The sequence below is a fragment of the Oncorhynchus mykiss genome, chromosome 9 (assembly GCF_057628025.1).
Source record: "Oncorhynchus mykiss isolate SJ-2025 chromosome 9, ASM5762802v1, whole genome shotgun sequence".
Taxonomy (NCBI): domain Eukaryota; kingdom Metazoa; phylum Chordata; class Actinopteri; order Salmoniformes; family Salmonidae; genus Oncorhynchus; species Oncorhynchus mykiss.
The window spans coordinates 18,375,343-18,400,862 of NC_143030.1; the positions used below are offsets into that span (position 1 = coordinate 18,375,343).

The 25,520-nt window shown below is 45.1% G+C and overlaps 2 protein-coding genes across 2 annotated transcripts in view; one reads left to right on the forward strand and one right to left on the reverse strand.

Moving 5' to 3' along the window:
- The window catches only part of LOC110531591 (ras and Rab interactor 2), a 31,831-nt gene extending 15,344 nt beyond the window's left edge, over positions 1-16,487 (forward strand). The window contains exons 8-13 of the mRNA XM_090183580.1: positions 4,487-4,830; positions 5,121-5,344; positions 6,858-7,169; positions 7,382-7,513; positions 12,539-12,714; positions 14,603-16,487. Coding sequence (XP_090039706.1) covers positions 4,487-4,830; positions 5,121-5,344; positions 6,858-7,169; positions 7,382-7,513; positions 12,539-12,714; positions 14,603-14,926 — 1,512 coding nt within the window. The 3' untranslated portion in view covers positions 14,927-16,487. The remainder of the gene's footprint in view (positions 1-4,486; positions 4,831-5,120; positions 5,345-6,857; positions 7,170-7,381; positions 7,514-12,538; positions 12,715-14,602) is intronic.
- A 1,276-nt stretch (positions 16,488-17,763) lies between these two features.
- LOC110531592 (actin-related protein 2) lies at positions 17,764-24,664 on the reverse strand. The gene is made up of 9 exons (XM_021614867.3): positions 24,404-24,664; positions 23,202-23,312; positions 22,740-22,898; positions 22,368-22,497; positions 22,046-22,182; positions 21,731-21,880; positions 21,178-21,323; positions 19,039-19,171; positions 17,764-18,656 (listed from the first exon to the last, which is right to left on the reverse strand). Exons 1-9 carry the CDS (start codon positions 24,449-24,451, stop codon positions 18,486-18,488), a joined length of 1,185 nt encoding a protein of 394 aa, XP_021470542.1. The 5' UTR covers positions 24,452-24,664; the 3' UTR covers positions 17,764-18,485.
- Positions 24,665-25,520: the final 856 nt, after the last annotated feature.

Consider the following 25,520-nt stretch of genomic DNA (forward strand, 5'->3'; position numbering starts at 1 on the left):
CAAACTCTCTGACCGCGACAATATCTAGGGCTCTTAGTTCTACGCTTATTAGCAGCTCTCACAGTCTGCGCCCTATAACGGCAAAGTGCAGACCTGACCCTCTTCCAGGTGCGCTCGCAACGTTGGACAAAAGCCTGAGCGGAGGGGACGCTGGACTCGGCGAACTGAGATGAGAACAACGGAGGCTGGTACCCGAGGCTACTCTGAAAAGGAGATAGCCCGGTCGCAGACGAAGGAAGCGAGTTGTGGGCGTATTCTGCCCAGGGGAGCTGTTCTGACCAAGACGCAGGGTTGCGAAAAGAAAGACTGCGTAAGATGCGACCAATAGTCTGATTGGCCCGTTCTGCTTGACCGTTAGACTGGGGGTGAAAGCCGGAAGAGAGACTGACGGAAGCCCCAATCAAACGGCAAAACTCCCTCCAAAATTGAGACGTGAATTGCGGACCTCTGTCCGAAACGACGTCTGACGGAAGGCCATGAATTCTGAAAACATTCTCGATGATGATTTGTGCCGTCTCTTTAGCAGAAGGAAGCTTAGCAAGGGGAATGAAATGAGCCGCCTTAGAGAACCTATCGACAACCGTAAGAATAACAGTCTTCCCCGCTGACGAAGGCAGTCCGGTGACAAAATCTAAGGCGATGTGAGACCACGGTCGAGAGGGAATAGGAAGCGGCCTGAGACGGCCGGCAGGAGGAGAGTTACCGGACTTAGTCTGCGCGCAGACCGAACAAGCAGCCACGAAACGACGCGTGTCATGCTCCCGGGTGGGCCACCAGAAACGCTGGCGAATGGAAGCAAGCGTACCCCGAACGCCAGGGTGGCCGGCTAACTTGGCAGAGTGAGCCCACTGAAGAACGGCCAGACGAGTAGGAACGGGAACGAAAAGAAGGTTCCTAGGACAAGCGCGCGGCGACGGAGTGTGAGTGAGCGCTTGCTTTACCTGCCTCTCAATTCCCCAGACAGTCAACCCGACAACACGCCCCTCAGGGAGAATCCCCTCGGGGTCAGTGGAGGCTACTGAAGAACTGAAGAGACGAGACAAAGCATCAGGCTTGGTGTTCTTAGAGCCCGGACGATAAGAAATCACGAACTCGAAACGAGCGAAAAACAGCGCCCAACGCGCCTGACGCGCATTAAGTCGTTTGGCAGAACGGATGTACTCAAGGTTCCTATGGTCAGTCCAAACGACAACAGGAACGGTCGCCCCCTCCAACCACTGTCGCCATTCGCCTAGGGCTAACCGGATGGCGAGCAGTTCGCGGTTACCCACATCATAGTTACGTTCCGACGGCGACAGGCGATGAGAAAAATACGCGCATGGGTGGACCTTGTCGTCAGAGAGGGAGCGCTGAGAAAGGATGGCTCCCACTCCCACCTCTGACGCGTCAACCTCGACAACGAACTGTCTAGAGACGTCAGGTGTAACAAGGATAGGAGCGGATGTAAAACGATTCTTGAGGAGATCAAAAGCTCCCTGGGCGGAAACGGACCACTTAAAGCACGTCTTGACAGAAGTAAGGGCTGTGAGAGGAGCTGCCACCTGACCGAAATTACGGATGAAACGACGATAGAAGTTCGCGAAGCCGAGAAAGCGCTGCAGCTCGACGCGTGACTTAGGGACGGGCCAATCAATGACAGCTTGGACCTTAGCGGGATCCATCTTAATGCCTTCAGCGGAAATAACAGAACCGAGAAATGTGACGGAGGAGGCATGAAAAGTGCACTTCTCAGCCTTCACAAAAAGACAATTCTCTAAAAGGCGCTGGAGGACACGTCGAACGTGCTGAACATGAATCTGGAGTGACGGTGAAAAAATCAGGATATCGTCAAGGTAAACGAAAACAAAGATGTTCAGCATGTCTCTCAGGACATCATTGACTAATGCCTGAAAGACAGCTGGAGTGTTAGCGAGGCCGAAAGGAAGAACCCGGTATTCAAAGTGCCCTAACGGAGTGTTAAACGCCGTCTTCCACTCGTCCCCCTCCCTGATGCGCACGAGATGGTAAGCGTTACGAAGGTCCAACTTAGTGAAAAACCTGGCTCCCTGCAGGATCTCGAAGGCTGAAGACATAAGAGGAAGCGGATAACGATTCTTCACTGTTATGTCATTCAGCCCTCGATAATCTATGCAGGGGCGCAGAGACCCGTCCTTCTTCTTGACAAAAAAAAACCCCGCTCCGGCGGGAGAGGAGGAGGGGACTATGGTACCGGCGTCAAGAGCTACAGACAAATAATCTTCGAGAGCCTTACGTTCGGGAGCCGACAGAGAGTATAGTCTACCCCGGGGGGGGGTGGTTCCCGGAAGGAGATCAATACTACAATCATACGACCGGTGTGGAGGAAGAGAGGTGGCCCTGGACCGACTGAACACCGTGCGCAGATCGTGATATTCCTCCGGCACCCCTGTCAAATCACCAGGCTCCTCCTGTGAAGAAGAGACAGAGGAAACAGGAGGGATAGCAGACATTAAACATTTCACATGACAAGAGACGTTCCAGGAGAGGATAGAATTACTAGACCAATTAATGGAAGGATTATGACAAACTAGCCAGGGATGGCCCAAAACAACAGGTGTAAAAGGTGAACGAAAAATTAAAAAAGAAATGGTTTCACTATGATTACCAGAAACAGTGAGGGTTAAAGGTAGCGTCTCACGCTGAATCCTGGGGAGAGGACTACCATCCAGGGCGAACAAGGCCGTGGGCTCCTTTAACTGTCTGAGAGGAATGTCATGTTCCCGAGCCCAGGTCTCGTCCATAAAACAGCCCTCTGCCCCAGAGTCTATTAAGGCACTGCAGGAAGCTGACGAACCGGTCCAGCGTAGATGGACCGACAAGGTAGTGCAGGATCTTGAAGGAGAGACAGGAGTAGTAGCGCTCACCAGTAGCCCTCCGCTTACTGACGAGCTCTGGCCTTTTACTGGACATGAAGTGACAAAATGACCAGCGGAACCGCAATAGAGACAGAGGCGGTTGGTGATTCTCCGTTCCCTCTCCTCAGTCGAGATGCGGATACCTCCCAGCTGCATGGGCTCAGCACCCGAGCCGGCAGAGGAAGATGGTAGTGATGCGGAGAGGGAGGCGACGGAGAGCGCGAGCTCCTTTCCACGAGCTCGGTGACGAAGATCAACCCGTCGCTCAATGCGAATAGCGAGTTCAATCAAGGAATCCACGCTGGAAGGAACCTCCCGGGAGAGAATCTCATCCTTTACCTCTGCGCGGAAACCCTCCAGAAGACGAGCGAGCAAGGCCGGCTCGTTCCAGCCACTGGAGACAGCAAGAGTGCGAAACTCAATAGAGTAGTCTGTTATGGATCGATTGCCTTGACATAGGGAAGACAGGGCCCTGGAAGCCTCCTCCCCAAAAACAGATCGATCAAAAACCCGTATCATCTCCTCCTTAAAGTCTTGATACTGGTTAGTACACTCAGCCCTTGCCTCCCAGATTGCCGTGCCCCACTCACGAGCCCGTCCAATAAGGAGAGATATGACGTAGGCGACACGAGCAGTGCTCCTGGAGTAAGTGTTGGGCTGGAGAGAAAACACAATATCACACTGGGTGAGGAACGAGCGGCATTCAGTGGGCTCCCCAGAGTAACACGGCGGGTTATTGATTCTGGGCTCCGGAGATTCGAAAGCCCTGGAAGTGGCCGGTGGATCGAGGCGGAGATGGTGAACCTGTTCTGTGAGGTTGGAGACTTGGGTGGCCAGGGTCTCAACGGCATGTCGAGCAGCAGACAATTCCTGCTTGTGTCTGCCTAGCATCGCTCCCTGGATCTCGACGGCTGAGTGGAGAGGATCCGAAGTCGCTGGGTCCATTCTTGGTCGGATTCTTCTGTTATGGTGAGTGAATGAGGACCCAAAAGCGAACTAACTTAAACAGAGCTTCTTTAATAACCAAACATAGGTAGGCTCAGATAGACCGGCAGATTCCGACAGGACAGGACAAGGTTACAGCAAACATGACGACAGTCTGGTTCAGGCATGAATGACACAAACAAACAAGAATCCGACAAGGACAGGAGCAGAAACAGAGAGAGATATTGGGACCTAATCAGAGGGAAAAAAGGGAACAGGTGGGGAACGGGGTGAATGGGTAGTTAGAGGAGACAAGGGACAGCTGGGGGAAAGCGGGGGAGAAAAGGTAACCTAACACGACCAGCAGAGGGAGACAGGGTGAAGGGAAAGGACAGAGACAAGACAACATGACAGTACATGACAACAATAGTAATTTACAACATTAACAATGTCTACACTGCTTTTCCGATCAATTTGATGTTATTTTAATCGACCATTTTCTTTCAATAGCAAGGACATTTCTAAGTGACCCCAAACTTTTGAACGGTGGTGTATGTCTCTATCCTCTGTCTTATTTTCTCTCTTTTCCTAACTCCCTTTCTTTCTCTCCTGAAAGCACACATCCAGTCAACACACTGACCAGCTGATGCATCGTATAAAGATATGACCTTGACTCCGTCTCTCCCCAGGCTCCAACAGATCCTCCAGTGGGGGAGGTAGAGGAGGACCCATCTGCTCCAGAGGAGCCCAGCATCGAAGAGGCGTGCTTGGCCTTGGAGGGCCACCCAGCCCCCTCTCTGGCCCAACTGGACAGCAGCAGCTCTTTCAGCAGTCTGGAGGAAGAGGACCCAGGAGCAGAAGCAGAGGACCAGTTCTTCAAACAACCAAACCCCAACCCTCAGCACCGCCCGCCCCTGGTGCGCTCGCGGGGGGGTCACGGAGGCCTGCAGAGGATGAGCGCTGCGTTTGTGTGTTTCTTTGCTCCAGAGAAGAGGCTCGCCAGGCTGGTGGAGGAGCTGTCCCGGGAACGGAGGTCAGCAAAACCACTTAAAAATATAGAGAGAGACTTTGGGAAAACTTGATGCCATGTTTGTGCATTTGAACATTCAATTTGTCTGTTCATGGCGATTGGGGGGGGGGGGGTCTTGTTCTAATCCTACACATTAATTGACGTGGCAGTGTTTAAAATTCCTAAATGAAATGCTATTGGTTGATATTGCCCATAGGGAGCTAACATGGCTTCCGTGGAATTGTGTAGTGTCATGTAAATTCATCATGTTTTTGGTGGGAAAACCTCAATGTCCAAACTCTCTGTCTCTGGAGGTCTGCGTTTGGTTCCTTGGTCCAGGAGTTCCTCCAGAAGCAGAAAGAGGAGCTGAGAGGGGTCTTGACCCAGGCTGCCTCTTCATCGTCGTCTTCCTCGCCGAAGTCCTCCTTGGCGGTGCTCCAGGGGCTGCGGTGCTTCTTGTCCCAGGCCAAGAGCTTCCTGCTGGACAGCGGAGAACTGTCGCCCCCCCTAGAGACCCTGGTGCCCGACAACGAGAAAGGTACCACCATTCTCACCTCTAAGGATGCAAGGAGGAAAAAAAGAGGATAGAGGAAGAAAGAGAGAGAGGAATATATCATAAGAATGGGAGAGATACTGAGGAGAGGCAGGATATTTGGAAGGGGCAGGATCTTCAGTAACTTCAGGTGTTCAGCATCAAACACACAAAACAGATTGATACGATACACAGGACATTACAAATACTTTTAAATACTGCAAAGCAAGCCCATATAATATTCACTAAAGACTATAACACAGATATTATTCGATATTATCAGCATGTCAATTGGCGAAAGCATTACCACCACTGTCTATTGGTTTGACAGGATGTATAATAACACACAGTAAACCCATAGAGAGAGACATAGATCTATGGAAACAACAGGCTAGCTTTAGATGAGACTCAGACAGACTGTCCAGAGGCTTTTAGTGAAAAGGTATTATCACTGCGTAGGGGGTAGCTTTTCATCCATGAGTTCATATTGTCTCTAGGATTTATAAAGCTTTGCTAGCCAAGCCAGAGAACTACATCTATCACATTTAGCCTGCCAAATATCTCTGTACGTTGCTGGATGGGAGATATAAGACATTCATTCATTGAAATTTCTTATTTCGGGGGGGGGGGGACTACGGGGGATGGTTGGTGTGTGTGTGCTGAGGCATTTGGACTCCACACTCACATTTGCGTCGGTGGAGGCATTTTCATTTTTTTTTTCCCTCATCGTTTATCATTCAAAGATATCACTGTCCCACGCGCACTTGAAGAGCAGCACGATTCTCAGGCTGGAGGGAGAGAGAGAGAGAGCGGGAGGAAGGGGGGAGGTAAGAGATAGAGGGAGGGGGAGAGAGAGATGGCAGGAGAGAGAGGAAGGGAGAGAGGGATGGAAGGGGAGAGAGATATCGAGAGAGGGATGGAAGGGGAGAGAGAGAAATAGAGGAAGAAAGCGAGGCAGGGCGAGGACTGGGTATTGATGTAGAGCTGACATTAGCTTAATGTGTGTTGGACAATGTCAGCCTAGTCAGGGAATCCTGTGACCCTCCACTTCCCCCTGTCCCTCAGTAATGATTAATCATTTCCTGAATGAACAAGTGGGTGTTGTGTTGTGTGTATGGGTGTGTGTTATGGGTGTTTCCTGTATGTATGAGTGTGTGTATGAGTGTGTATAGGTCTGTGTTGTGTTATGGGTATGTGTTGTGTGTGATATGAGTGTATAGAACTGGTACGTTGTTATTTTAGATAAATGTGTGTAATCTGAAATAAAGTAAATCTTTCATACAATATGTTTCCTTATAATCTTCAACTACTACTGTGTGTGTGTGTGTGTGTGTGTGTGTGTGTGTGTGTGTGTGTGTGTGTGTGTGTGTGTGTGTGTGTGTGTGTGTGTGTGTGTGTGTGTGTGTGTGTGTGTGTGTGTGTGTGTGTGTGTGTTTTATGCATGTTTGTTTGTGTGTGTGTGTGCTCATGCGTGTGTGTGTGCGTGTGTGTGTACCTATGTATGTGTTCCCCCATGCAGACCTAGCCCTGGAGAAGGCCATGTTTGGCTGTGTGCTGAAACCTCTGAGGGTGCTGCTAGACCAGGCCCTCCTCTCCCTCCACAGACAGGACGGCTCCACCCAGCACCTGGCCTCTAGTCTCCTGGCCTGCCAAGAGGGGGCGATGGAACGCCTCGGAGTGCTGGTGGGCGTGCCCGACACACGCGGAGTGGAGAGGGTGAGGCAGAAGCTGGGCCTCATGCAGCGCACCCACTCACCCATAGACAAGGTGCTGCTTCTGCTGCAGGTCTGCAAGTCGGTCCAGAAGGCCATGGGGGCCCTCCACGACGGTGGTGAGTCAGCCTTCAATTTGCCTAATCTTAAACGTCAAATAAAGTAACCACAGCCAGTGATTATCTATTATAAATAGAAACATTTTAAGAACACCATTTATTTACCTGTTATAATCTAGAAGCTGTTATCAACTGTCTTAATCAATCAATCAACTGTTATTAATCAATCAATCTGTTAAAGCTGTCTTGTACCATCCTCTTCCTGCTCCCAGGACAGGAAGTGAGCTCTGAGGACTTCCTGCCGGCGCTGTCCTATGTGATAGTGATGTGTAACACGCCTCAGATCCTACTGGAGGTGGAGTACATGATGGAACTACTAGAGCCCTCCTGGCTCACTGGGGAGGGTACGCACTATACCCAAACTACACCCTAACTACACCCCTTATAGCCTACACCCCTTATAGCCTACATCCCTTCCACCTTAAAGCTTACCGCATGCTTCCCAGTCGAAACAGTATTATGGCGAAATTTGGTGCCCTTTTTGTTTCCTGGGAGGTTTCATTAACACTGAACATAAATGATAGATTATTTGGAGGTTTTTGAATAACTTCCTCAACACTTTAACTGAATATTTCAATAAGACTTTTAATAACACTGCTAGCTTATTTGGGGTTAACTGTTTTGAACTCCAAGCACAGATAGGACACATGGAAATGCATTTCCTTAGGCATTAATCATGAAAACACGTTTATTTTTATTGTGACACGGCGTCCGTGAGACTTAAATCTATAATATTCTGTTCTTGATCCATGGAATTAGTCCACTACGCTACCAGGATGGAGCTAGCATGCCATGTTTTTTTACGCATACAAAGCTAATTTACTTAACAAAAGGCATGACATGGCACAAGGGGGAGGGGGGGGACTTTTGCTCCTCTATTGTTTCTCAAGCAAGGGGCCGATGACATCAGACCAACTCCTTCACTGCCTTACTCCTTGGAGTTTGTAGTTGTGTCTAAAAAAACTACTATTTTACTCAAAACATATTTTTTAGAGTGTGTACTTTACTGTATTTACACTTGGGATATTGCCTTTCAACCATAAAAGTTTTTTTTAAATCACTGGAGAACATCTTTAGGATCAGGTGCGGCCAATTAGTGGGCGCAGCCAACACACCTGAACACACTTAATAAGATAGAGGATAGGGAGAGTTGTGTTGATGCTGAGAAAGGAATGTATGTTTTGAAATAACATTCTTAGAATGTTCCTCTGAACGTTACTAAAGTTTTCTTCTAGTTTTTATGGATTTTTTTTTAAACGTTTTCGGAACAATTTGAGAACATGACATTAAATAGAACCATGAGGAAACCTGTAGGAAACGTTACGCGGATGCACTGAAATTTCCACAGAAGAACTTTGTTTCTTAACGTTCTTGGAAAAATTTGAGAACATTCCCAACGTCAAACCAGTTGGAGAATATTCCTAGAATATTACCAAAATGGAAATTAAATGTAACAATGTTTTAACTTTTAGGAAAAGTTCTGTTAACCATAATTACTCCTGTAAATTGACCTGGATTAGAGCGTCTGCCAAATAACTAAAATGATTGGCGCAGTGGTCTAAGGTACTGCATCGCAGTGCTTGAGACGACACTGCAGACCTGGGTTCGTTCCCAGGCTGTGTCACAACCAGCCATGACTGGGAGTCCCATAGGGCGGCGCACAATTGGCCCAGCGTTGTCCAGGTTAAGGGAGGGTTTGGCCGGGGGGCTTTACTTGGCTCATCGCGCTTTAGCGACTCCTTGTGGCGGGCCGGGCGCCTGCAGGATGACCTCGGTTGTCAATTGAACTGTGTTTCCTCTGACACATTGGTGCTGCTGGCTTCCAGGTTAAGCGGGTGGGTGTTAAGAAGCAGCATGGTTTGACGGGTTTCGGAGGACGCATGACTCGACCTTCGCCTCTCCCGAACCCTTTACACTTGTGGGAATTGGCCTATGTGGATAGGGCTAAATTTAAATGTTTCTTACAGAAGAAATATGAAAGCATATGCAGTGTAATGGTCGCAATTGAAAGGGAACAGTTTGGAGATAATGGGAAAATAATTAGACCAAAGGTGAGTACACAGTTCACCTGACACAAGACATTACACTGTTGATGTGTATTTTACATTTACTGTACTTTTTGCTGCATTTGTTAACAACGAAATCTGAAAATCCTGTGGACACATTCAGTAAAGTGAGAAGATTATTCCTGGAAAATGTGGGGTAAGCGCAACATGAGACAAAAACATGACATGGGTTTGAGTGAGAGGAGTAACTGGAGTCTCAATGTGGCCACACACCTCTCCCAAAGTGTTTTTTTTTTATTTTTTTTATTTTATTTCACCTTTATTTAACCAGGTAGGCTAGTTGAGAACAAGTTCTCATTTGCAACTGCGACCTGGCCAAGATAAGGCATAGCAGTGTGAACAGACAACACAGAGTTACACATGGAGTAAACAATTAACAGGTCAATAACACAGTAGAAAAAAAGGGGAGTCTATATACATTGTGTGCAAAAGGCATGAGGTAGGCAAATAATTACAATTATGCAGATTAACACTGGAGTGATAAATGATCAGATGGTTATGTACAGGTAGAGATATTGGTGTGCAAAAGAGCAGAAAAATAAAAATAAATAAATAAAAACAGTATGGGGATGAGGTAGGTGAAAATGGGTGGGCTATTTACCAATAGACTATGTACAGCTGCAGCGATCGGTTAGCTGCTCAGATAGCAGATGTTTGAAGTTGGTGAGGGAGATAAAAGTCTCCAACTTCAGCGATTTTTGCAATTCGTTCCAGTCACAGGCAGCAGAGAACTGGAACGAAAGGCGGCCAAATGAGGTGTTGGCTTTAGGGATGATCAGTGAGATACACCTGCTGGAGCGCGTGCTACGGATGGGTGTTGCCATCGTAACCAGTGAACTGAGATAAGGCGGAGCTTTACCTAGCATGGACTTGTAGATGACCTGGAGCCAGTGGGTCTGGCGACGAATATGTAGCGAGGGCCAGCCGACTAGAGCATACAAGTCGCAGTGGTGGGTGGTATAAGGTGCTTTAGTGACAAAACGGATGGCACTGTGATAAACTGCATCCAGTTTGCTGAGTAGAGTGTTGGAAGCAATTTTGTAGATGACGTCGCCGAAGTCGAGGATCGGTAGGATAGTCAGTTTTACTAGGGTAAGTTTGGCGGCGTGAGTGAAGGAGGCTTTGTTGCGGAATAGAAAGCCGACTCTTGATTTGATTTTCGATTGGAGATGTTTGATATGGGTCTGGAAGGAGAGTTTAGAGTCTAGCCAGACACCTAGGTACTTATAGATGTCCACATATTCAAGGTCGGAACCATCCAGGGTGGTGATGCTGGTCAGGCGTGCGGGTGCAGGCAGCGAACGGTTGAAAAGCATGCATTTGGTTTTACTAGCGTTTAAGAGCAGTTGGAGGCCACGGAAGGAGTGCTGTATGGCATTGAAGCTCGTTTGGAGGTTAGATAGCACAGTGTCCAAGGACGGGCCGGAAGTATATAGAATGGTGTCGTCTGCGTAGAGGTGGATCAGGGAATCGCCCGCAGCATGAGAAACATCATTGATATATACAGAGAAAAGAGTCGGCCCGAGAATTGAACCCTGTGGCACCCCCATAGAGACTGCCAGAGGACCGGACAGCATGCCCTCCGATTTGACACACTGAACTCTGTCTGCAAAGTAATTGGTGAACCAGGCAAGGCAGTCATCCGAAAAACCGAGGCTACTGAGTCTGCCGATAAGAATACGGTGATTGACAGAGTCGAAAGCCTTGGCAAGGTCTATGAAGACGGCTGCACAGTACTGTCTTTTATCGATGGCGGTTATGATATCGTTTAGTACCTTGAGCGTGGCTGAGGTACACCCGTGACCGGCTCGGAAACCAGATTGCACAGCGGAGAAGGTACGGTGGGATTCAAGATGGTCAGTGACCTGTTTGTTGACTTGGCTTTCGAAGACCTTAGATAGGCAGGGCAGGATGGATATAGGTCTGTAACAGTTTGGGTCCAGGGTGTCGCCCCCTTTGAAGAGGGGGATGACTGCGGCAGCTTTCCAATCCTTGGGGATCTCAGACGATATGAAAGAGAGGTTGAACAGGCTGGTAATAGGGGTTGCGACAATGGCGGCGGATAGTTTCAGGAATAGAGGGTCCAGATTGTCCAGCCCAGCAAGTGTGCACGGTTCCTAAGCAATTTCAATGTACTTCTATGACTCAAAGAAGAGTCTTCAACTACAAGCTGCTATTTTGAGCTCTCCAAGCTGTGCTGTTGAGGAACTAGAGCAATCACACTTTTCGTTGTTTTCTTTGGAACACAGCCCTACATCCCTGCCATCACACAATTACTGTTGTTGTTTACGCAATCCAAAAATGGCCTGGGTCAGCTGGGCATCATTTCAAAGCTTGTTCTATTGCCAACATGACTACCTAAGCTATAAAATATGATTTGAAAGTGTTAGGCTGGGGTTATACAATGTTGTGTAATGGCAGCCTAAGGCTTTCACAAGGCCATTCAGAGAAACGGATCGTACTGTTGGTGCGCGTAGAAAGGAGTCATGCGGCAAAATGGAGTCATAATAAACAAATCAGAGACTCGTTCTGTTCAGAACAACCCAGGGTAGGACGCCATGTCATCTTGTAACTACATCAAACGTATTCATCAGAAACATTGACACTGCATATGACATGAGTTTTATGATTTGGAAGCTAGAAGTGCACATTTGGACTCACAGGTGTTTGGCTTGCATGGATCACATCAGTGGTATTTATTATGATCCTCAACGTCTCCTCTTTCAAAATACATAGTCCTCTCAATTTGCAGCATTTCCCTCCCTCAGACAACAAAGAATGTGTAAAAGTAGCCCAATTAGCGGAAGGGATAGGAACAACTTGTCGCGCGCGGAGCTGTCAGTCAAAACCCATGTATAGCATGTTATTGTACACCCACAACGTTCCAATTTAGGAGCTTATCAGTGCTCAAATCTGCCGTTTTCAACCCGTATTCGGGTATGAGTGTAAAGGGCTACATGTGCTGTGAATGTTCCAAAGCCAAGCAACTAACCTGCACCGTTCCCAGAACGCTGTGGGAAGGTTGTATGCAAAACCATAGGTTTCACATAACCATAGGACAACTACACTCACCAAGCTCTAATAAACATATGGTTCTCAGTACGTTATGTGGTAGCTGGTTTACCCTCTCCACCCCAAAGGAGAGGGCACCACTACGAACTACACCCTTTTCCTTTATACACTCTACCTCTAAAATAACATTGCGGATAATGAAGACAACATAACTGTGGCCTTGATGGATATTTAGATGCCATTCACAGTCGTTGTATTGACATTTAGCTGTGCCCCCACCCACTCTCCCAGGTGGCTACTACCTGACCAGTGTCTATGCCAGCCTCTGTCTGATCCAGAGCCCTGAAGCGAAGGGGGACCAAGTCCCCCCAGGAGGTCTGACCCGCGAGGCCCTGGACGGGCTGAGGGAGTGGGGCCGCAGACGCAGCCTGGAAGCCAAGAGCAACCGTGAGAGACAACAGAACCAGGTGAAACACTAGCTCCTGGGTAACGTTTTCCCCTGGGTAACCATAAGCATTAGTGGGGAAACTGCCAAACTGACCCAAGATCAGTGTCTAGGGGCAGCTTCACCCTATTCTGAGACGCCACTCGACACCAGACCAGGATTTAAATGTGTTTTCTTTCAAATACTTCAGCAGCACAGGATTGAGATGACAAAGGAATAGTCCCAAAAGAGCAAACCCCGCCCATCTATAACTCCAGACAGACACACCCTCCTTGTGCTTGTTATTCGCCAGAATCATGACCGCCATTCACCAGCTAACATAGTATGGTGGATAGCTGGTTAGTGACGTGAGGAATACTGACTCCCTTCAAATAGCAGCTTGCTAAAACCCCCTCCTTTGTCCTAGTATTTGATTCGTCCCCAAATGATGACCATTCACTAGATGAAATGGTACAAACACTGTAGTTAGCTAGTCAGTCACGTGGGCTACTCACTCTCTTCAAATAGCAGCTAGCTAAAACACACGTACACACCACACACCCGCCAGCAGATTTGCTGTACCACCGCTGAGGGAGATCAGTGAGCTAGCTAAGTGTTATGAAGAAGTGGGCGGTCAGATAGCATGAAATTTACTGAGCAGCAGCAACCCACTGAAGAGAGGAGAGCAAACACAATATGCACACGGACAGTGAGGAGCTCAGTGACTCTGTAAGTTGCAGCTTTTTAATGTTGTTTAATGATGTGGTTCATGGGGAACTTGCTGATTTGACTGTGTCCTGTTTATGAGAGTGTTAATAAAGGGTGTTTGGGAGTGGGCAGGTTGTGTTATATGGAGGCAGGTGGTACTGTAGGTGGTTCTCCTATTATGTAATATAGTATATACCCAACTGGTTGTGGCACACTGTATTTACATGTAGTATAGATGTATATTATTGTACTTTGATGTAGACTATTTCTGTGTAAGTGTATGGATTCATTTAGTTAGGATGTTAGGATGAAGGGACAGTGTGGTTTAATGGAGCTGTGTATGTGTGTTTAAAGTGTGTGTTTAAAGTAGAAAAGTAAAAGTGTTGAATTTGTTTGAATATTAAGGCAATGCATGAAGACTGTTGGACTGTATTCATTGTAGAATATTTTGAAACGGATTGGTATTGATTTATATTGAGGAATGTGCATTTGTGGTGTATCGCCTACAGTATGTAATGCTGTGTAACGAACAGTAGCCAATTGAGGCTCTGTATACTACTAGCTCTCACAGTCTCACGTCAGAATTAGACTTTCACCTGTGTTTCTCAAATGTCAAATTTCAAAGTTGTTCCAAACCTCACATTTCAAAGTGTTTAAGGTTGAGTTTCGGCATTAACTCCAAATGTTTAACGTTAGGGTTAAAATTAGACATGAACTCAGAATTCTTAAGGTGAGGCATTAACTCTGAACTTTCTATCGCTGGATTCAAACATGCAACCTTTGGAATCAGAGGCAGATGCTTACGCCCATCCGCCACCCCTGTCCACAACCGAAACAGCGCTCACTGTTGCCCCTAGTGGCCGGTTTCCACCTCATCTCCCAACATCCTCAGACATCGAATTCTGACTTGTATCCCGGGTGATGTCCTGGTGTATTATGTACTGTTTACAGTATTGAGTTAGTTTGGTTTAAATGAATGGAAGACAGTATATTATTTTGAAGCACTCTAATATTCGTGAGTCTTCTGACGGCTATGTTATAAAGGCTGTTTATGTGAGTTAACAAGATTATACATTTTGTAACTCATTTGGGTGTGTGTTTCTGTTTGTTTGTGTGTGTGTGTGTGTGTGTGTGTGTGTGTGTGTGTGTGTGTGTGTGTGTGTGTGTGTGTGCCTGTGTGCCTGTGTGCGTATCTTTGCTTGTATGTGTTTCTCTCTGTACAGAGGTGTGTTCGGGTACTGTTCCAGGACGGCGAGCGCAGCGCTGTGCGGACGCTGCAGTGGAGAGCCGGGGAGAGCAGCGAGGCCCTAGCCCGGCTCTGTGCCTCCACCTTCGGCGTCTCCGAGCCCCAGGACTACACCCTCTACTGGAGGTCCGGGGGGGAGATGAGGACCCTTCCCACCCAGACACAGCCTCAGGACCTGGCCAGCCACAGTGAGGGAGGCCCCTCTCTCTCCTACCTTCGCACGGACCACGACTTCAGCAAGATGCGGCGCCTGACCAGAGGGGGAGCTGTGGACCTGGGGGAGTCCGTGTGTGAGGAGTGAAGGAGGGAGGGCGATGGAAGGAAGGAGGGCGATGGAGGGAGGAAGAGGAGGTGGAAGAGTTCTTCTCGGATCTCAGCGTTTTTCGATTTATTGATTGATTAAAAAAGCTGTGTTGTGTCTTGGACGTGTTGTCATAACTACAGCTCTCACTAAAGACTAAGGGGCAAGTCTCAATTGGCACCCTATTCCATAGTGGAGGTTTAAAAGTTGTGCACTGCACTGTATGGGCTCTGGTAAATAGGGTGTCACTTGAGACTCAGCCTTAGAGGAAGGGCAGATTGGTTGTCTATTATTCACATCACTTCTGTCAATCTGCTGCTCCTTGGTTGGAACCATAGAATTAGAATGAATTCTATAAATTATATTTCTATGTTCAGAACCCTGTTGTTAAGGGTTGGGGGGGGGCCTAAAACACTAGCTACCGGTATGTCCTTGCTACTGTAACGTAAGAGCGACGGAAATATTTTTTGTAAGACCGAACCTCAATACCAAAGTTAAGAAAGTAAAGTCATACACATAGGAATGTGTGCAGCTCCGAGGACAATCTTTGCTTTAAGGTTCTTTTGACTTATTTACAGTGTTACAGATAAAGAAGGAGTGAATAAGAGCCAATACAGGCAAACGCCATGAAGCCATTTTGGATTGTGAGTCTGAGGTACTGTTGATGTTGGCTCTGCCACCTCTAGTCACTTACTGTTGATGTTGGCTCTGCCACCTCTAGTCACTTACTGTTGATGTTGGCTCTGCCACCTCTAGTCACTTACTGTTGATGTTGGCTCTGCCACCTCTAGTCACTTACTGTTGATGTTGGCTCTGCCACCTCTAGTCACTTACTGTTGACAGGATTGTGGGAAAACCATTTTTTTACTTTACAAATAGAAAACTGGTTTGAGGAATTTTGTTGAAAGGCACAATATTTCCTTGTTTTAAGATTTTTGCCAACTGAATGTCTCTTTATGATTAAAAAGGGACACATTTGTCAAAATAATTACTTTTTTTTCTGTTTCACTTTCTATTACTGTTTCCATTGAACTGCTTTAATATTCCATGACAAAAGTAGCTTCTGAGAGAAAAGACCATCTACGTGACAATGGCCAATAAAACTGCCTCATGGCGATTAGCTGAATGTAAAGTCACCTAAGTGGCCATGGCGACGACTCCTGCTGCAGATCATCTTTGCCAACTGACTGTTCAACTTAATGTTAACACTTATAATGTATTATTACAATAATGAATTGTTAAAAAAAAAAAAGGTGGAATAGTTATATTGAGTATGAATCACACATTTCTAAAAATCAAAGTGAGATATTTACCTTTATGGAAGCTTTTACTGGAGATGGGGTTCTTTAAAGAAGAACAAGGACACATTGAGGACTATTGCATGCTCTTTTCATTGAATGTAAAGACTTTGCTGGTTTCGTATGTGATGCATGTGTTGACTGTGTTGAAAAAGGCAACATAATGGCATTCACTATTTCATTGGCTGTATAACACATTGCTGTATTTTGTCCAGTAATACAAAATCGCAATAAAATTGCATTATCTGTTCATAGTGCTACTACATGATGTGTTCTTTGCTTATCAGTGTTTGCTGCTTACAATCTGTATTAATATCATGTTGAAGTTACAGTATATTGCTAAGGGAATATTACAAGTCACCACTGGGAGGCAGCAAATTACTTTACTTATACACTGAGTATACAAAACACAAGGAACACCTTCCTAATATTGAGTTGCACCCCACCCCTTCCTCCTTACCTCCCAGTACCTACTGCCATGCCCCGTTCAAAGGTACTTCAATATTATGTCTTGCACATTCACCCTCTGAATGGCACACACACACAATCCATGTCTCAATTGTCTCAAGGCTTAAAAATCCATTAGCCTGTCTTCTCCCCTTCATCTACACTGATTTGAAGGGGATTTAACAAGTGACATCAATAAGGGATCATAGCTTAATTCGACATCTTAGTCATTCAGCAGACGCTCTCATCCAGAGTGACTTACAGTCCATGGAAATCAAAACCACAACCCTGGCTTTGCTAGAGCCACGCTCTACCAACTGAGCCACACGGGACCACAGCCTTCACCTGGATTCACCTGGTCAGTCTATAGAAAGAGCCAGGTGTTCTTAATGTTTTGTATACTCTGTACGTTGTTTTGCTATTCTTGAATTGGAATTTCAAGGAATCTCCTGAATTGAAATGGAAATGACCCAAACCCTTCCCAGTACATCAAAGCACAACTGTCACAGAGAATACGTAATACAAAACATTTTTTGAAGACACAAAAAATATTGTCCAATAATGGCTATTCGCTAGTGGTGGAAAAAGTACCCAATTGTCATACTTGAGTAAAAGTAAAGATACCTTAGTAGAAAATAACTCAAGTAAAAGTGAAAGTCATCCAGTAAAATACTACTTGAGTAAAAGTCTAAAAGTATTTGGTTTTAAATGTACTTAAGTATCAAAAGGAAATGTAATTGCCAAAATATACTTAAGTATCAAAAGTAAAAGTATAAATCACTTCACATTCCTTAAATTAAGCAAACCAGACGGCACAATATTCTTGTTTTATTCGGACATAATTTACAAACTAAGGATTTGTGTTTAGAAAATCTGCCAGATTAGAGGTAAAAGGGATGACCAGTGATATTCTCTCGTGTGTGAATTTGACCATTTTCTTACTAAGTATTCAAAATGTAACGAGTACTTCTGGGTTTCAGGGAAAATGTATGGAGTAAAAAGTACATTATTTTATTTAGGAATGTAGAGGAGAAAAAGTAAAAGTAGTCAAACATATAAATAGTAAAGTACAGATACCCCAAAAAACTACAGAAGTATTTTTATTTAAGTACTTTCCACCACTGCTAGTCAGTCATCAAAAACAATGACATTGACTTTATTCAATTTGGCATTTAGGCTAACGTCAGTTATATTTATTTCCATATGCATTTGAAACAATGGCTACTTCAAAATGATTCCATTAGACACAGTGAGAATTCAAATGGTAAAAATATGAAACCTTACAAGTGTATTGTACTGTATAATTGTTGTATTTTATGCAATACAATATGTTAACTTGACAGTATGAAACAACTTGGAAAGTTGACAGTGACGAATATGAAAATTATATTCTCTTACAACAGACTTAACATACTGTAATGAACTGTAATGAACAGTAATGACATTTAATCTCATGGGTGACCAATAAGAGCTAGCTGAAAGACACACCCCTAATAAGTCACGCCTCCTGAACAGAACCTAAGGGTTATATTAAAAAAGACCCAGCTGCTAGGTCAACCCAGCGTGAGAGTAAAAATACCCAACTGATGGCTAAATGAACCCATGACTTCTGTCTACTGCTGCACCTCAGATTGTCCAGCACCCCCAGACCGTGTGTGTGTGTGTGTGTGTGTGTGTGTGTGTGTGTGTGTGTGTGTGTGTGTGTGTGTGTGTGTGTGTGTGTGTGTGTGTGTGTGTGTGTGTGTGTGTGTGTGTGTGGGTGGGTGTGTGTGTGTGTGTGTGTGGGACCCTAGCTAACCACCTCTATTTCACCTCTACTTCACGCCACACCCCAGTTTGTCCAGAACCCTCAGGCCTTTCTCCAGGTAGTCAGCCCGGCTCAGCCAGAAGGACTCCTTGTCCTTCATGATGTTGGCCAGCACCGCTCCACCCATAAACACCATATGTTTACGGCTTGGGGGGTCCTCAATGCGGATCTTAAACTTCTGCAGAGAGGAAGGGAGGGGGGACAGGTAGGGGAGAGGGTAGAACAATACACGGTAAACTAAGATAAAGGAACATATAACACAATTTCTATCATTACACAGGTTTACGTATTGTACTGTGGGTGTGTGTGTGTGTAATGTGTGTGTGTATATGTGTGTGTGTCCATACATGTGTGTGTGCATGTGCATGCATGTGTGCGTTTCCTTGCATGTGTGTGTGTGTACTGTGTGTGTGTATGTGTGTGCGTGTCCATACATGTGTGTGTGCATGTGCGTGCATGTGTGCGTTTCCTTGCATGTGTGTGTGTCCATACATGTGTGTGTGTGTATGTGTGTGTGTCCATACATGTGTGCGTTTCCTTGCATGTGTGTGTGTGCTTACAGAAAGTTTCTCAGTGTCCCCCTGCAGCACCTTCTCCAGGTACAGCTGTTTGATCTCTCTCTCCAGTCTGGAGGGAAGGCCGGGGTACATAGTGGTGCCTCCTGACAGAACAATGTGCTTGTACAAGTCAGACCTTAAGGAGAGAGAAACAATATGGTAGAAGACAAAAAGTATGTATGTACAGTTGAAGTCGGAAGATTACATACTCCTTAGCCAAATACATTTAAACTCCGTTTTTCCCAATTCCTGACATTTAATCCCAGTAAAGATATTCTGTTTTAGGTCAGTTAGGATCACCACTTATTTTAAGAATGTGAAATGTCAGAATAATAGTAGAAAGAATAATTATTTCAGCTTTTATTTCTTTCATCACATTCCCAGTGGGTCAAAAGTTTACATACACTCAATTAGTACTTGGTAGCATTGCCTTTAAATTGTTTAAATTGGGTCAAACACAAGTTTCCCACAATAAATTGGGTGAATTTTGGCTCATTCCTCCTGACAGAGCTGGTGAAACTGAGTCAGGTTTGTCGGCCTCCTTGCTCGCACACGCTTTTTCAGTTCTGCTCACAAATTTTCTATAGGATTGAGGTCAGGGCTTTGTGATGGCCACTCCAATTCCTTGACTTTGTTGTCCTTAAGCCATTTTGCCACAACTTTGGAAGTATGCTTGGGCTCATTGTCCATTTGGAAGACCCATTTGCGACCAAGCTTTAACTTCATGACTGATGTCTTGAGATGTTGCTTCAATATATCCACATAATTTTCTTTCCTCATGATGCCATCTATTTTGTGAAGTGCACCAGTCCCTCCTGCAGCAAAGCACCCCCACAACATGATTCTGCCACCCCCATTCTTCATGGTTGGGATGGTGTTTTTCGGCTTGCAAGCCTCCCCCTTTTCCCTCCAAACGTAACGATGGTCATTACGGCCAAATAGTTATATTTTTGTTTCATCAGACCAGAGGACATTTCTCCAAAAAGCACGATCTTTGTCCCCATGTGCAGTTGCAAACCGTAGTCTGTCTTTTTTATGTCGGTTTTGGAGCATTGGCTTCTTCCTTGCTGAGCGACCTATCAGGTTATGTTGATATAGGACTCGTTTTACTGTGGATATCGATACTTTTGTAAGTTTCCTCCAGAATCTTCACAAGGTCCTTTGCTGTTGTTCTGGGATTGATTTGCACTTTTCGCACCAAAGTACGTTAATCTCTAGGAGACAGAACATGTCTCCTTCCTGAGCGGTATGACAGCTGCGTGGTCCCATGGTGTTTATACTTGTGTACTATTGTTTGTACAGATGAACGTGCTACCTTCAGGCATTTGGAAATTGCTCCCAAGGATGACCCAAACTTCTGGAGGTCTACAATTTATTTTCTGAGGTCTTAGCTGATTTCTTTTGATTTTCCCATGATGTCAAGCAAAGAGGCACTGAGTTTGAAGGTAAGCCTTGAAATACATGCACAGGTACACATCCAATTGACTCAAATTATGTCAATTAGCCTATCAGAATCTTCTAAAGCCATGACATAATTTTCTGGAATTTTCCAAGCTGTTTAAAGGCACAGTCAACTTAGTGTATGTAAACTTCTGACCCACTGGAATTGTGATACAGTGAATTATAAGTGAAATAATCTGTCTGTAAACAATTGTTGGAAAAATTACTTGTCATGCACAAAGTAGATGTCCTAACCGACTTGTCAAAATTATAGTTTGTTAACAAGACATTTGTGGAGTGGTTGAAAAATGATTTTTAATGACTCCAACCGAAGTGTATGTAAACTTCCAACTTCAACTGTATGTTTGCATACAGTTTTAATTGTAATTTAATAAGTCAACTATAGGTTTATAATACCATAGCTTCATATATTTAGTACAGCTACCAAACAAAATAGCTTGGGCTCTATTGGTAATATCCACATATAGAACAACTATGTAACACTTGCACAGATCTCTAACTCTAGCACAGCCCACTATGTAATGTTCTGTAGGACCTGGCGCTATAGGCTGGCCTCCTCCACTTGTATGGCATTAAAAACAAACAATAGAGAAGTTGGCTACAGCACCACACAGTACAGGATGAGGCTACAGTACCAGTTAAACCATGTGGAGACCAACAGCAGGAGGGTGTATATCTGACCTGAGATCTATGTCAGCAGCCTGGATGGTGTTGAACAGCAGCTCAGCCACGCCTGCACCCTCTACGTTGATGAGGTGGGGCTGGAAGAGGGCCTCTGGTGCTCCGAACCGCTCCCCTCCCACCATCACCTGACGACCGTCAGGCAGCTGTAGCATAGAGCGAGTTAAATAAATAAATTATGTGGTTCTCGGGTAGCTCAGTTGGTAGAGCATGGTGCTTGCAACGTCAGTATATTGGGTTCAATTCCCAGGACCACTAATATATTGAAAATGTGCATGACTGTACGTTGCTTTGGATAAAGTGTCTGCTTAATGATCTATTATTATATTACTTACAAATTCACACCTCTATTCTCTGATGGGTTTCGTTTTATGTCATGATTGATATACAGTGCAGAAGCTATAGGTAGGAGATTCATATAGGTTAGCCTGGGAGTTTTGCAACATTGCTACATTGCTATAAACAGACTGCCACCCAGGCTAAGAGACCATTCATAAATAATAATGAACATTCTCTCTGATTGACATGAGAGGAGAGGCGTTTTCTACAGTACCATATATGACTCCACCAGCACGGTGGTCTCTGTAGACAGTCTCTGCTCCTGCTCGATGTTGTATCCCACATAGCACAGCTTCTCCTTCAGCATGCGGACCGTCTCAAAGTCAGCCGAGTGGTTAAAGGCATAGCCACGCAGCAACAGCAACTGAGAGGGATCATATGTGAAGAAACAGCTTCTCTAGGGCCATAAATAACTAAAAACGAACTGTCAATTTTTAAGAAGTTTGCATTGATTATGATTGACACAAGGGATATAAAGGCATAGTTTGGTTCATAATGTGACGGGGTGGTAATATATGTAGAAACACACCTTGATGAGGTAGCGTGTGATGTCACGCCCAGCGATGTCCAGCCTGCGTGTGAGGTGGGGTAGAGAGTAGCCCTCGTACACAGGACATATATGGGTCACCCCGTCCCCCGAATCCACAACCACGCCTGTCAACAAACCTAGAGACAGGACAAGGCAGGACACACAGGGTCACATAACAGACCGTATGAAAGTGACTGTGGGTTTGAATCAGCTCCTTACAAGACTCTGTTAGCCCGCTGAGGTACAGTCTAGGCATTTATACTACAGTATATCATTATATATTACAGGGAGAGCCATGTCTGTGGGTCTAGTCTCCCCTTACCCTGGGCATAGAGAGTGAGCACGGCCTGGATGGCGACGTAGATGCCGTGGAACTGGTAGGTCTCAAACATGACCTCAGCGATCTTCTCACGGTTCTTAGTGGGGTTCATGGGCGGTTCCGTCAGAAGCACCTTGAATCAAATGAAACTTCATTGATCCGTAACATTACAACACATACAGAAGACAGGTGGACTGTAAAAAGTGTTTTCTAAACGAACCATTTTCCTAATAGTCCACTAAAACACTGGAAGTTTAACAGACTAAATGGATTTCATACCCATGTCTCTCCTTCAGAAATGTGATTTTATCTCAATCCCAGTAACCTGCCTAGAAAGTTTATTAAAGGAAAAAGGACAAATAAAAGAATGGTGACCTTGCAGTCTGGGGGGCTGATGTCCAGGCGCTCGGGGCCGAAGGTGTAGTCCCACAGGTGAAGCATGTCTTCCCAGGAGCGCACCATGCCGTTGTCCATGGGGTAGGACACCTCCAGCATGGAGCGACACTCACTGGCCTCGTCACCCACCATCAGGTCCTATAGGTTAGGGGTTAGAGGTTGGAGGTCAGGCCCAGGGTTGGGGGGTCAAAAAGGGAGTTGGTTTGGATACATTTGATCATACTGAAATATGCATACAGAGTACAGACATGGCAATTTTAAAGATATTAGGCTAGCTCTCAAACATGATTGTCAGAGAGGGGATTGACAGTATTTGGAGATGGCTAATATTCAACTGATGCTTTCACAATCATACACAGCACAGCAAAGAGTAGAGGACACTTCTGTGGCTCTGTCAGTGTTTAGGCTAGAGATCAACTGTCATTGCTCCGTTGACCTCACCTTAATCTCGATGTTTCCAACTTTGGTGTTTGACCGGATGATGGGCCGACCCACCAAGGCAGGGAAGATATGCTCTGGGAAGTTGGAGCCAGCGAAGCCACACTTGACAAACTGCATGGGAACCAATATGAAAGAAACATGATGCTATTGTATACTTTCAACAGTCTTTCAATAGTATTTCAATACACTTTCTGTAGTCCTTAAATACACATTCAACACACTTTCAATATGAGGGGTGAGGGACAGTTCGAGCTACTGAAAAAGTCCTTGCTTTTGTGCATTGAGTGGAAACCAAAATTGAACCACAGATAATGTCACTTCTCTTGTGATGAACTTCTGCAACATATTTTCAGTTCAACATTAATAGTGGATGTGTCAAACTGTATCAAGTCAGCAACAACACTGTAAAAATGCATCTTGAAATAGTAAATTATACATTTTATTGGGACATTTCTGTCTGTTTACCTGTGTGCTTACAACACCATTTATTGAAATGCCCTAACTTGTCTATGTAGCCAAGACACATTCCATAGCCTGAAGGTGTACAATACATTCCAAGCACCAGCCACAAGTGGAGGTGGGGTAAGCTAGCCTACAGTCATCAGTTAACATGTAGCTCATGATTCTAGTGTGCTTTTGCGGGACAGGAAGTTTAAAGGGGCTTCCAATAGCCATTGATATGGTGCGAGTGAACTCAAGAAGCATGGGGAATGGAGAATTGTTTCAATTCTTTGCTTGTGTTCCTTCTTCCCGTTCAATAACAGCTCTCTCACTCCACGACATCAACACCATGTATGGCAGTGTGTGTGGATAAGAGAAGGAGTCTGTGACAAGTCCAGACAGACGCGCACCCATATTAGACCCACACCCTTACCTAGCGCGCAAAGAGAGCAGCTTGCTTCATAGGCTTCTACGACACCATACCGTTTACTGTGACAGACACTGTTATCTCCTTTACGAATAAAATGTTGCAGCTTTGTAGCAGGGTGCTTAGAAAACAACTTAATTTGTGCTGTTGTTATCAACACAAATACACGTGATTAAGATATAGTATATTGCTTATTGCAAATTGTTAAATTCCAATGCATATTACTACTCTCATAATTCATTCCCAAATCCTAAATAAACTTTCAGTATTAGCATTTTTTTAACTCCATGGGGTAGTGATATTTTTTAATAACGTTAAATCGACACTCACTCACCCCTGTGCCATTGTCACAGACGACAACCTTTCTGCCCTCACTATCCATGGTCCACTGATGCTGCTGGAGAGGAGAGGATCTCAATCTGTTCCCTCCAGCCGGGGCTCTCAGGTGGGATAATCCAATTAAGCAACACGTTTTGATTACTTTGAAAACATGCGGAAAATATTAATGCAAAATGCATATAGGAGCTACAGCAACTGTATTCTTCTTCCTTCAGTAATTTGAAATGTGGGCGGGGTCAAAATAACAGGGAGAGGGGGGCGACGCCGACCTTGCGTACAGGAAGGCTAGTTAAATCGGTGTTGTCAAAAAACTCTTATTAGTTCAATTATACACTGTCTGATTCACACTTCACTTTCTTTCTTCAATAAAAAAAATTCTGAGAATTATGTAGTTGTCGTAAGCCTTTAGAAACCAGCACATATTTAGTATTTTATTAGGATCCCAATTAGCAGCAGCAGCTACACTTCCTGGAGTCCAACCAGAGTTATAACAATACATCATAATAAAACAATACATCATTCAAGACCCTGTGCTTTATACAAATGTATATTGCTCCTATATTACACATTTACAATTTAAAATGTACAATATCACAATGTGTGTCTGATTGTAGAGTATATCTGTGTGTGTGTGTGTGCGTGCGTGTGTGTCTTCACAGTCCATGCTGTTCCATGAGGTGTATTTTGTTTATATCTGTTTTTAAGTAACATTTTACTGGTCGCTTGAGTTACTTGATGCAGAAGAGAGTTCCATGTAGTCATGGCTCTATATAGTACTGTGCGTCTCCTAGCCTGTGTTCTGGATTTGGGGGCTGTGAAGAAGTCTTGTGGGGTATGAGCTGTGTGCTAGTCGTTTGGACAGACAGCTCAGTGCTGACAACACATCAATACCTCTCACAAAGACATGTAGTGATGCAGTCAACCTCTCCTCTACAGTACTTTGAGTCAGGAGAGATTGACATGCATGTTGTTGTTATTAGCCCTCTGTGTACATTGAAGGGCCAGCTGGGCTGCTCTGTTCTGGGCCAACTGTAATTTCTCTATGTCCTTCTTTGCAGTACTTGATCAAATAACTGGGCTGTAGTCCAGGTGTGATAAAACTAGGACTTGAT